This window comes from Vombatus ursinus, unplaced genomic scaffold (genome assembly GCF_900497805.2).
Source record: "Vombatus ursinus unplaced genomic scaffold, bare-nosed wombat genome assembly UNPS02000580.1, whole genome shotgun sequence".
NCBI lineage: Eukaryota > Metazoa > Chordata > Mammalia > Diprotodontia > Vombatidae > Vombatus > Vombatus ursinus.
The window spans coordinates 6,495,358-6,507,884 of record NW_020940358.1 but is presented as its reverse complement, the minus strand read 5'-3'; the positions used below and the strand labels follow the sequence as shown (position 1 = coordinate 6,507,884).

General features: G+C 36.5%; 1 protein-coding gene across 2 annotated transcripts; it reads left to right on the top strand.

The window, feature by feature from the left end:
* Positions 1–276: 276 nt before the first annotated feature.
* On the top strand, positions 277–11,639 carry GID8 (GID complex subunit 8 homolog). 2 transcript variants are annotated; one of them, XM_027850038.1, is made up of 5 exons: positions 277–414; positions 2,202–2,331; positions 4,941–5,137; positions 5,482–5,679; positions 10,967–11,639. In XM_027850038.1, exons 2-5 carry the CDS (start codon positions 2,214–2,216, stop codon positions 11,138–11,140), a joined length of 687 nt encoding a protein of 228 aa, XP_027705839.1. In that variant the 5' UTR covers positions 277–414; positions 2,202–2,213; the 3' UTR covers positions 11,141–11,639. The 2 variants fall into 2 exon arrangements, with proteins under 2 accessions (XP_027705839.1, XP_027705845.1); XM_027850044.1 differs by lacking the exon at positions 277–414 and adding an exon at positions 581–798.
* Positions 11,640–12,527: the final 888 nt, after the last annotated feature.

The following is a 12,527-nucleotide window of genomic DNA, read 5'->3' as shown; positions in this document are numbered from 1 at the left end:
CGGGACGTCCCACACTCAGACAAACTGGGTGACGCAATCGCTATGCGACGCCCACCCACAGCGCCCATTTTAGCCTCTGGAAGTTACCGGGAGAGAGTTGGAAAGGGGGCAGAAAGAAAAAGTTTCTACGTAAGGCGGAAGCGACGATTTTGCCTTTCCGGTGTCCTTCCCTCCCCCATCCCTTCATGGGAAGATTTCATTGGTCGCTAACTCGGAACTCTCGCGAGAGACCGTTGAGCGGGAGGGGGCGGGCGGCCCATCTTCCCTCCTTTGCGGCCTCCGCCTCCTTCTCCTCAGGCGCTTCTGCCGCCACCTCTCTCCCCCTCCCCCTTCCCCGACCCCCTCCCTCGAATCGGCCGTGGAGAAGGGGCCGTCGCCGACACCGCGCAGCCAAGGGGAGGCGGGATCCTCACGGTAAGATGGCGTCGGCGGGGAGGGGGCCGCGGGGGGCCCAGGAAGCCGGGCCCGAGGGTGGCCTCCTCTCAGCCTCCCTCCATCCCTCCCGCCCTCGGGCTCCCAGAGTCCGACGCTGCCCTCCGCGGTGGGCGGGGCTGGGGCTGTCGGACGCAGTTTGTTTTGGTCTCGGGAGAGCGGCTGGTCTGGGCCTGGCGGGGCCTCCGGCCTTGCAGTTGAAATGGGAAGAAGGAGGAGGAAGGAGGGCGGCGAAGAGAAGCGGCGGCGGGCGGTCCGGGCAGTCTTACCGGCTGCACTCGGAGCCTGCTTGGTCTAGATGGCTGCGAAGGTAGTGGCGCCTGCTGGTAGGAAGTCTGCATGTCGTGGAGGCGCCTCTGGAGCCAAGTAAGGCGGCCTCTTGTGTTTCTCTGGGTGTTAACATTTAGGGTGGGCAGAAACCCAGTCAACAAGGGGTGGGAGAGTCTCCGTTTTTATCCTTCATCTTTGATAAGGTGGCTTGGTCTATTGGGGTAAAAAATTGTGATCGGAGACACAGGAGACTTGGAATTCCTAGGATTTGGAGTCGAAGGACTTGGTTTAGAATCCTGGGTCTGCCACTTAGTAGCTATGCGATGATCTTGGGCCAGTCAACTTATCTCTCAGTTTCTTCGTCTGTAAACTGAGGGAGTTGGACCTAAATGCCCCTTAGGTCTTTTCTAGCTCTTAGTCTATGGTCCTATGCGATTTACTACCTGTCTAATCTTGATTAGTGACTAAATCTTAGTTTCTTCATCTGTGAAATGGGGGCATTGACAATTGTACTCAAGGGTTGTTGTGAGGAAAGTTTTGTAAGAAGCTTTAAAATGTTGTATCAGAAACTTTGCCTGGAGGAAATACATACAGAGTTTAGATAAAACTCTCTTCCTACTCCTTACGAAGCTTACTGTTCCGTGGATTGACAGGATGTATAGGCAGTTAATTATAAGATGATAGGTAAATATTGCTAAGGAAAGGTAGCTCGAAATTATTTGTCCTTCACTACTTTTGTACCAACTAATTAAGCTTTAGGTTTTTGGTTCAAAATTGGGTTTGTGGTTCTTATAGTTGCTTAGTGATAATGCCTTTGGTTGGGCTACTCTTAAGGCATTTGGGAAATGTTTAGCTGTAAAATTGAATAGATTTTGGTGGGAAAGGTGTTATGCAGTAGTTACAATTCAGATGATGTTTCTACTGAAAGTTCTTTGTTCAGAATAGCTATGACAGTTCAAATGCAATCTTTCCTCTTAAATTATGGTTACCATAATAGTAATTTAATGTTTAATTTTAAAACACTGAGTTTGGATCTCTGGAAAATGGAACTTACATTTTAAAATATATTTTAAAAGAAACTTTGATGTAAAAATTCCCAGGCATTTAAGTATGCAAATTGCTGTCTAAAATTTAAAAAAAAAAAAACCGTACTGCAATTACAAAGTGTTTGGGAAAATCCAATTTGAATTTATGAATTTTTAGATCCTAATTTAGTCCTTTTGGATTTAACTGTTAATGTGCATAACACTGAAGAAAGTAGAATAAATTTCAGAAATTTTTAAAAACTTCTTGCACAATAAAGGTCATATAAATTCTGGGTATTTATAGTTTTCATCAGGAGTATTAACTTTTTTTTTTAATAAGAGCTTTCATTAATCTGGATGTAAATAAATAATATTTGTTATATCTGTGTGCAAGATGATAAAGTTGTTTGTTTTTTACCAGTTTATGCATGTTACTCATGACCAAATTTCTTAATTTTTTTTTTTTACTGATAGAAATAGTTCAGAATGAGTTATGCAGAAAAACCCGATGAAATCACTAAAGATGAGTGGATGGAAAAACTCAATAATTTGCATATACAAAGAGCTGATATGAACCGCCTCATTATGAACTATCTTGTTACAGGTAATTTGGAGAATGACATTTCATAAATTCTTGAAATTTTTCTTTGTTTTTTTCTTAAACAAAAGCAGAACTTTATCACTAAGTAGTGAAATTTTAGATTTTTATAATGGTCCTGTGGAAATGGGCGGCTTCTATATGGAAAAGTGGCCAGCTTTGGATTTAGGAAGACACCTGTTTGAGACAGGTACTACAGGTCTTACCTTGGAATAAGTCACTTCACCACATTGTGCGTTAATTAGCTTTCTAAGCCTGTAGATCACAGACAGGTTGCCTCAGTGGAGACAATCTAGAGTCTCCCTATGTAGATGAAATTAAAGCCCTAGACAGAAAAAAAATTTGGTTTTATGCTAAATGTAACTTGTAATTGTTTCCTTATTTGAAAGCCATTTATTGTCCTTAATTCAGTTCTGTGAGTACGGGCAGACAAGTACACTGGTTCATTATTTTTTTATTTTAAAATTGTTACTTTCTTTGTCAACAGCTAATACAGAAAGCATATTTCCCCTAAAATGATTCAAATCTGTTTCATTCTTTTTGTTTGTTTTTCAAATCTGTTTCATTCTTTAAAAACTTTCCCTGATCTTTGCTATTTTTCCAAGGCCTCATGGATCCTGATGTTTATTTTATTTATAAAATATAGGACACTTACTGTGTAATTACACTTTAGAAATTCAATAAAGAATCATTTCAGTTCTGCAAGTACTTACTAAGCAACTATTATGTAGTAGGCCCTGGGGATGAAAAGACCAAAATGAAATAGTTTCTACTCTCAAGCAGCTTATATTGTATTTGGTAAGCAGGGTTGGGGGTGGGGGGAGGCTGAGGGTATATACACAGGAAATAAATACACAGTAACTTCAAGCTGTACAATACTGAGAGTGTGTAATCTTGACTTTGAAACAGCATTCAAAATATCTTTTCTTCATCACTGATGCAGTCTGACTACATAGAAATAAAACTTTAAAAAATTTTTTTTTAAAAAGACTAGTGATTTTGGTAGTATGTGTACTTATACCAGTATAAGCCCCTACCTCTTTATGTCCTCTTGGCAGTTGTTGTGATCAAAACATTTCAGTAATAGGTCAGTCTTAAGGTGAGGCATGACATAAAATCTAATGTGATCACTGTCTACTTTCCAAAGAATTATTTCCCACATTCTTTGCAGGTTTGAATTGAGTTTGGTAAGCCCATGGGATGTTTTTTTTTTTTTTTTAAGAAAGATGATATGATGTTAATGTAGAAATTAAACATGTTGAATGCCTCTTACCTTTTCTAGTCTATTAAGTTAGTCTGACCTCTTTCCTGAAGCTATCCAATACAATAAAGAGAAAAAAATGAAATTGACCTTTGATGCTATAATGATTTGTTGAATCATATTGAGAAGTAGGGATATTGGCAGATAATAACACACCTATTTATGACCACTGCAAAACTTATACGAGAGGGAGTGAACACTTCTATTATTTAGCCAATTTGTGTTAATCACTTGAAACCAGATCTGTGACTTCTCTGGATCTTTACCAATGAACCAAGATTTTTTTGAAGTAGCATACATTGAAGCATAAATGTATCATTTGCAAGCTGTGAAATCTCTGATTATTAAGACAATGTGGCTTTGGGAAAGTCACTTACCTGCTGAGGATTGTGCTAGCCTATAAAAATTAGAGATAGGACTAGATTATCTCTAAGATTTCTTCCAGTTTTATGATTCTTTGGATACAGTGTTGGTTTTGTGAAGGTCATGGGAACTTTTTATTTTTTCTTGTAAAAATATTTATTGACAGCTTTTGTTTTATATCATAATAATTTCTGAATATATCTCCCCAGCCTCCCACCCCTTCCCCCCTGCCATCCCAATCTGGTTAGCATCCTTTGTAACAAAAAAGGGGGCAGGGCAAAGTTCAGCAAAACCTACTAAAATATTAACAGCCAAGTCTAACAGTATATAAAAGTTTCCACACCCATGGTCCCTGACCTTTGCAAAGAAAGGAAAGAGATGTATTGTTTTTCCCTAGTCTCCAAGGCTAGATTTTTTTGGGGGGAGGAGGTTTGATTGTAATTGCACATGGATCTCTTTGTTCTTTCTATTTACATTGTTGTAGCTGTGTATTACTTTCCAAGTTCTTCATTTTGCATAAGTTTGTATAAGTTTTCCCATGTTTTGGTGAATTTTTCACATTTGTCAGTTCTTACAATGAAATAGTCTGTTATATTCATGTGCCATAATTTGTTTAGCCAACCCCCATTCAATAGTAATATACCCCTATTTTTGCTTCCACAAAATTACTGCTCTAAATATTTTAGTTTGTGTGGGACTTTTCGTTCTGTCTTTGGCTTAGCAGTGGAATTTCTGGGTCAAAGAGTTCGACTATTTTAGTCACTTTTTTAGAATAATTCCAAATTGTTTTTATAGAATTTTTTTCGAGGAATGGAAAGGGAATAGCTAGGGGAAGCAAATTATTCTTGTGAAATAATGCAGATGAAAGTTTTATATTAAGTAACTAGTTGATGGTAGAGCATTTAGTCAAAGCAAAAGGGCCTCCACTGATAAAGTTCTTTATAGTATTAATTTAAATTAATTTAGCAATACCCATATTTTTCTGTTTCAGAGGGGTTTAAAGAAGCTGCAGAAAAGTTTCGGATGGAATCTGGAATTGAGCCCAGTGTTGATCTAGAAACGCTAGATGAACGAATCAAAATCCGAGAGATGATATTGAAAGGTCAGATTCAGGAAGCTATTGCATTGATAAATAGCCTACATCCAGAGCTCTTAGACACAAATCGGTATCTTTATTTTCATTTACAGGTAAGTTTAAGTAGAGAGCAACTTGAGTTTGAAGATATTTAGTGAGAGTTGCTGACAATATGTAAAATTATATGTAAGAACTAACTTGTTAATTCTAAAATCTGTTTTTTTTCCCCCTGGGGTAGGGTGTTGAATAATTCCATGCTGATGATGTTATTTTTAAATGTAATTTTCAGGTGCTATTTCAGATTTTTTTTTTTTTTAAGAAATTTTTAATTGTCAAAGAGTAAACTTAGCAATACTCAAAAATCCACAATTTTAAGCAACATCTAACAAATTAATAAAAAAATGCATCACTACTGGATATTGTCTTTAGCTGATTTTTTTTAACCTTCTTTGTATAGCAACAACATTTGATTGAACTGATTCGGCAACGTGAAACAGAAGCAGCATTGGAATTTGCACAGACACAGTTGGCGGAACAAGGAGAAGAAAGTAGAGAATGTCTGACAGAAATGGAACGCACTTTGGCTTTGCTTGCTTTTGATAATCCTGAAGAATCGCCCTTTGGAGATTTGCTTAATATGATGCAACGGCAAAAGGTAATAAAGAGTGAAATGAGTTTGGGAATTTTTTTTTTTAAATTAAAAAGGATAATTGTGAATTTTTTGTTTGAAGACATTTCTGAAAGCACTTTTTTCAGATATTTCTTGTTAATACAGTATATAGAATTCTCCTTGCAACACTATTTGATTAGACAATGGTAATACCTTCTCTAGTCTTTTTATCCAGCTTTTTAAACTTCAAGAAATCCAGAATAATGACTGTACATGTATAACCTATATCAAATTGCTTGCCTTCTCAATTAGGGCAAGAAGGGAAGGAGAGAATTTGGAACTCAGAATTTTAAATACAAATGTCAAAAAAATTCACATATAATTGGGAAAATTTTCAGAAAAATTAAAAAAGAAATCCAGACTATATCAGTTTGATGTTGTGAAGAATGCTTTCCCTTCATAATCCCTGAAAATTTTTATCCTCATTGCAAAATTCTCATTGAATTATATATTGTAATTCTATATCACTTAGGGTTTTCTATCTTTTCTGTAGAAGAATTATATTTTTTTTCTTGTTTCTTAAATTGAACACCATATTTGTATAGATGTTATTTTGGAATGTGCCATCATGGATTAATTCCTTTTATTCCATTCCTTCCCTCCTTCCCACTCTAACACCTCCCCAACCTTTTGGATTACTATATCTAATCTGCTTTTGTACCAGTCATGCCCTTTTCCAGGTGTGTATAAACCTGTTCCACCATGTGCTTCATTTTTTCCTGCTCTTTTATCTTTAAAAAGTCTTAATAAAGTCACAAAACAGTAGTGATTTGGTTTTTTGTTTTTTTTTAAATATATATATTATTTCAGTTATCCTCAGTTGACCCTTTATTGCTCCCTGGTAGTCTTTTATTCATTTCTTTCCATTGAATTTCTCATAACGAATATTCTAACCCTTGTGCATTCTTCTCAAGCTCTGAAAACTCATTCTGAACAAATTATCTTGCCTCCAGCTTTATCATGAGATCATTTGATGATAGTTTTTTTAAACTTGTCTCCATCTCAGATGTCTTGTCCTTTACTTTTCAGTTCCCTCAGTTGAATCAGTCTTTTTCTTTGTTCTTGAGCCAACGTTTTCTTGTTTTCCAGAAAACTTTATTCTAACAGTTATCTCCCTTCCATTTTGTTTTGTCTATCCCTTTCTTTCTGAACATTTGCTTTTTTAATTTGCTTACAAATATGTTTGTGTCCTTCAGATTTTAAAAGACAAAAACATGCAAAACACATTTGCCTTGATCTTGCCGCTCCCATGAATGATAGATTTTGTTTCAGCATCAGATTTCTCAAAAGAGTAGCCTAAACTCACTGCCTCCACTTTTTTTTTTAAACCACCCACTTGATACAGTAGAATTATAAGTTCCTTGAGGGCAAAAAGATTTTGTACATCTGTTACCAGCACCTAGCATAGTACTTAAAAACATTGTAGATTCCTTAATTACAATAATTGCCAAGCTCCATCCCAGGAGCTCTCACTATTTGCCTTTGCTCTTGTTCACGTGGTACTTAATGGAGCAGGAGGAGTTCCCAGCCATGCTGGTTGACTACATAACTAATTTATGTTACCTAACTACCCTATGCCAGAGCAATTCTTTTGTTCTTAATTGATTTTCTATCTCATTTCTTTCCTAAAACCTCCCACAAGACCCTTTCTCCTAGGACCTTAACTCTTAGGTAATTGAAAAAATTAAAGATGTCCTTATTGTTCTTAACTCTTCAATTCTGTTTGTCACTTGTCAATTACTCTTCTCTAAGCAATACTGCAGTGACCCAAATTCTGCATGCATAGGGTGCCAATAATTACAGCAGATTTTGTTCTCCTTGATTATTAAACATATTTCATTATCAAACTACTAGTATGAGGGGCAGCTAGGTGGTGCAGTGGATAGAGCACCAGCCCTGAAGTCAGGAGGACCTGAGTTCAAATCCAGCCTCAGACCAAACACTTGTCACTCACTAGCTATGTGACCCTGGGTAAGTCACTTAACCCCAATTGCCTAAAAACCAAAAAATAAAAAAAAAATAAATAAATAAAAACAGACTACTAGTATTAAACACACTAAAAGCTACAACAGTCTTAACAGTCCATTACCTTATATAAAGAAACCCAAAATGTACAAAATATATAACTGTAAAAAAAGCAGGAAACATTCATTGCCATGCAAAAATTTCAACTAATAAAATTGCAAAGAAGAGTGAACTCAAATTTTTACATAATACTTATGGCACAACATTAGCAGTCAATTCTGCTTAACACAGTGCTTAAACAACGAAGATTTAGAAAAGGAAATACATTCTTTTTGCTGGTGTTTTTCATAGCTTTGAATTTACTGGAACAAATCAAACCAGCAGCCTTTATAAGTTCTCTCTGTCTCATTAAATTAACTCTTTGATAGTCTTTTTGATGAAATCTTTTCTTTCAGAGAAATCATAAGCCAGGACAGTTTTAATAAACCTCATTGCAAATCTGTTCACTGTGACTTCTTCCAAGTTAGCATTGGCCAGAAGTTTGTTTTTTATAGACTTCTTCAGCCTTTTTAATTAAAGGCTCATCATCTGAATAGGTGATTAACTTTAGTTTTTGGAATTTTGATTTTTCTTTGTTTTTGTGCCTTATTTTTTTTTTTTTTTTGATAGGGCGGTTGAGGTTAACTGACTTGCCCAGGGGTCACACAGCTAGTAAGTGTTGAGTGTCTGAGGTTGGATTCTAACTCGGGTCCTCCTGACTCCAAGTCCAGAGCTCTCTATCCACTGCACCACCTGACTGCCTCTTGATTTTTCTTAATAGCACTGCTGTCTGCCTTCTTGCCTACATTTTTAATGCATTTTTTGATTTTAGAAGGAGTTTTTTGTTGAGGTTTTTCTTTTTTAGATGTCTTTTTTAGGTGTCTTTTCACTTTATCTTTTTCCTTTGAAGACTCTTTTTTTAGTCTTCACTACTAGAATCTAATAAAATTTCAGGGCATTAGGTACATTTAGCATTTCTTGCCATTCCAGAATTGCTCCATTCTTTTTTACTGCCTTTGCTTGGTAAATTCAAGGTCCTGGTTACTGTTTAGAGAGGAATGTTAAAAATTGTTTTTACATGCAACTGGGAAATAAAATATACTGGCAGTGGGGTATAGAAATCTATCCTGCCATACAGGAAAATAGAAGGGGAAGGGGATACTCCAGAGAAGAGGGGGTGGTGATAGAAGGGAGGGCAGACTAGGGGAAGGGGTATTCAGAATGCATGCTGTCTTGGGGTGGGAGGAAAGGAGAGATGGAGAGAAAATTCGGAACTCAAAATCTTGTGAAAGTGAATGTTGAAAAATAAAAATTAATTAATTAAAAAAATCCTGGTTACTGATTCACAGATGCTCTTTAGTATGGCATTCTTAAATTTTTTCAACATTTCTTCTTTTTTATATTGGTCACTCTTGTTTTTGAATGGAAAGCCACTGAACTAAACCATAGTCTTCTTCAGAGAAGCTACTATACCTGGCTTATTGTAAAGTAGTTTATGAAGATTTCTTGGTTCATCACTTTTTTTCCTACTTAGAAGTATGTTCTTTCAGTTTCAAAAAGTTTCTGTCCCTTTCCTTGGGCAATTGTAAATGATTCCCTTTGTAGGGAAGATACTTGCATTGTCAACCCCTCTATTGTCTTATTCTTTTTTTCTTGCCCTTTTCAATGAGATTTCTTTTTTTCTTCCTCCTCTTCACTTTCCTCAGGTATATCTTTAATATTTTAAAGTTGCAGTTGTTGCCAGTATGCATTGGTAGAGATAATTTCTTGACCTGGAGGTAGTTTTCTATACAAATGAAATCACAAATCCCAGTCAAAACAATTCAGCCGAGCAGTTTTAAGTGCAGTTATATACCAGACCTTGTGCTAAGCTTTGGGAAAGACAAGACAATTCCTCCCTTCAAAGTTTGCAGTCTAATTGGGAGACAGGGAGAAAGCTAGCAAATAACGTACAAATTATAGACAAGATAACCTGAAGATAATGCAATATGAATTTGCGGCCAATGAAGGAAAGAGGAAGTAAGGGAGAGAGGGAGACAGCAAGGAAACTGTTGGCTGGTGGAAAGAGGAGGGGCCGGAACACAGTTCAATGACATGTGGGGGCCAAGAACAGAAAAGCTAGAGCAGGTAGAGGAACACTTGGGGATTGGGACCAACCTGGTCCAGAACCAAGAATAATACACACATAGGGGACAGACTGAGGGGCTGTGACACAGAGGATGGGCAGCACAAAGAGGGCCAGGGACAGACGTCTTACCAGAGCTCATAACAAGCAGAAGATAGACATGAAGGCTGGTGGATGGAGTAGGGCAAAGGTTGTCTCTCTTGGCAATGGAGGTCTTTTTTTTTTTTTTTTTTTTTTGGCTAGGCAGTGGGGTTAAGTGACTTGCCCAGGGTCACACAGCTAGTAAGTGTTATGTGTCTGAGGCCGGATTTGAACTCAGGTCCTCCTGAATCCAAGGCCAGGACTATCCACTGCGCCACCTCGCTGCCCTTACAATATTATTTTTTATGTGACATTGTTATCTGTTACTCCAGTACTCAAAAACTTGTAGCAAATCTTCATTGCCCACAGCATAAAAACCAAATTTGTTAACTTGGTACTTAAATCCATTTACGGTCTGATCCCAACTTCCTTTTCAGTCTCACCTCCTAATGCTTTCTTACATGAACATTACATTCCAGCTACAATAGGCTACTAGTTCCCTGATTAGAACCCACACTTTGGGCTTTGCTTATGCTATAATCTCTGCTTTTAATGCTGTCTTAGATATCTGAATATTGAAAGCCTAGATGTTAACTTCTTTGGGATATAATATTTGCATCCTTATAATGATGGGGTTGGATTATTTGTCCCTTTCTACTCTAGATCATGAACTTGTTTTTTAGGCCCAGGTTAGATGCCACATCCTCATCAACCCTCTGATTTCTATACCAGCCAAAAGTGATTTTTATCTTCTCAGAACTCTTATAGCACTTTGTTTATGTCTATCAAATTGCCATTTTATCCCCCTTTTCATTTTATTATTGTGTGTCTATGTGTTAACTTTTTTTTTTCAATTGTAGACTCTTTTTGGTCAGAAACTGTGGCTATCTATGTATGACTCATCTTTGTATATAGTAGATGTCCATTAAATTTTTGCTGCTATTTATTCAACAAACTTCTGCTTTTTTAAAGGTGTTATTTGGAAGAAGTGTGAAGTTTATGTTAGTGTATTTGCTTGTTCTTAATGGTACAATTATTATGTTCTAATCTTCTTTATTCTAGGTGTGGAGTGAAGTTAATCAAGCTGTCCTAGACTATGAAAATCGTGAGTCAACACCTAAGTTGGCAAAGTTACTGAAGCTACTACTATGGGCTCAGAATGAGCTGGACCAGAAGAAAGTAAAATATCCCAAAATGACAGACCTCAGCAAGGGGACAATTGAGGAACCCAAGTAACACATGTGCAGAAGGGACAGCAAGCAATTTTACTACTGCACATTATTCTTCATTTATATCAGTCTGTGACTGAAAGATTTTTACTACAGTACAGGACTTGATTTTTTTTTTTTTGAGCAAATATCTTAAAGGGAGAAATGATCCTTTTAAATGCTGGAAAAACATGTTGCATTGAAAGGCGCTGTATCTCTTTGAAAGTCTGATTTAGGCTATGCACTATGATACATTTTTAAGAGTTAGATAAATTGCATTTTGCATTTTAACATCCCAGTGCTTTTCTGATTGGCCACTGAAGGATTTTAGTTTAGTAGCCATTCAAGCACTACATTAGTAAAGAATATGAGTTCAACTGAATGTCTCACACTTAAAATGTTTGTAGAGCACTGATTATTTGCTTTATGTTAAGTTATATTAGCCAGGTAATGCATTTTCTCAACCACAAAGTTATGTCAAGTTTTCATCAAGCATTTTTCTTTTGGGTCCTTTTTTTTTTTTTTTTTTTTTTGCATAGGAAAAAAATGTATATATAAACTTGTAAATTGTAATTCAAGGACTTCTTTTGTGAGGGTGTTGTGTTTGATTTCTCTTTGGTATTGTTTTTTTGGGTTGTATGGTTTCTAAGGGAGTGTGTATGGGGATAGGGGTTGTACGTTTTAATTTTATATATATATATATATATATATTTTGGTGTTTTATATGGTGAGAGACTTATTCACAATGGATCAATGAACCATCTTTTTTGCAGTCAGTCTTGCTGAAAATAAAGGTTTCTTTTTGATTTGAAGAATGACCAAAATGGCTTCTAAAGAGAGACGTTCTAATGTCTTTAATAACAATTTTGTCACAATGGAATTTTTGCAGTGACACCAACAGTGTTAACTTAACTGCAGCCTTAAAAATGACCATATCTGTCTCTTCTTTCCATATGCTTCAGGAATCCTCTTGTGGGGATGATAGTAGTCCTTGTGCTGGTGGTGAATTTTTTTAAACATTTTGTGTTTTTATGAAAGCGGTACGAGGCTTTTTAGGAAATTTACTTGTTCTGAAACTTTCCTAAACTAATGATTAGCATCTATGGAACTGTTGTACTACAGAGTTTTGCAAAGTACCAGTCCTCTTTGTTCTTTGATCAGCTCTATAGAGTTCCCATTCTTATTCATTTATAGAATTGCAGTCTTTTAGAAATGCATAATGGCTCAATTTCACAATGTTCTGTGTATGTATAATTTCTGTATACATAATTATATACATGAGTTAGCTAATATATTTGTGACATATAAATATATGTTTGAGTGTACTTTGAGCACTGACTTTCCTAAATTAATGCTCATAAGAAACTACATGAAGTATTCTAGACTGCTAAGTAATCAGAATGAATTTGATGAAG

Coding starts and splice junctions, on each gene's coding strand:
- GID8 (XM_027850038.1), top strand. CDS start 2,214: ATGAGTTATGCAGAAAAACCCGATGAAATCACTAAAGATGAGTGGATG. Junction 2,332..4,940: donor TATGAACTATCTTGTTACAG/GTAATTTGGAGA, acceptor TTTCTGTTTCAG/AGGGGTTTAAAGAAGCTGCA. Junction 5,138..5,481: donor ATCTTTATTTTCATTTACAG/GTAAGTTTAAGT, acceptor TTCTTTGTATAG/CAACAACATTTGATTGAACT.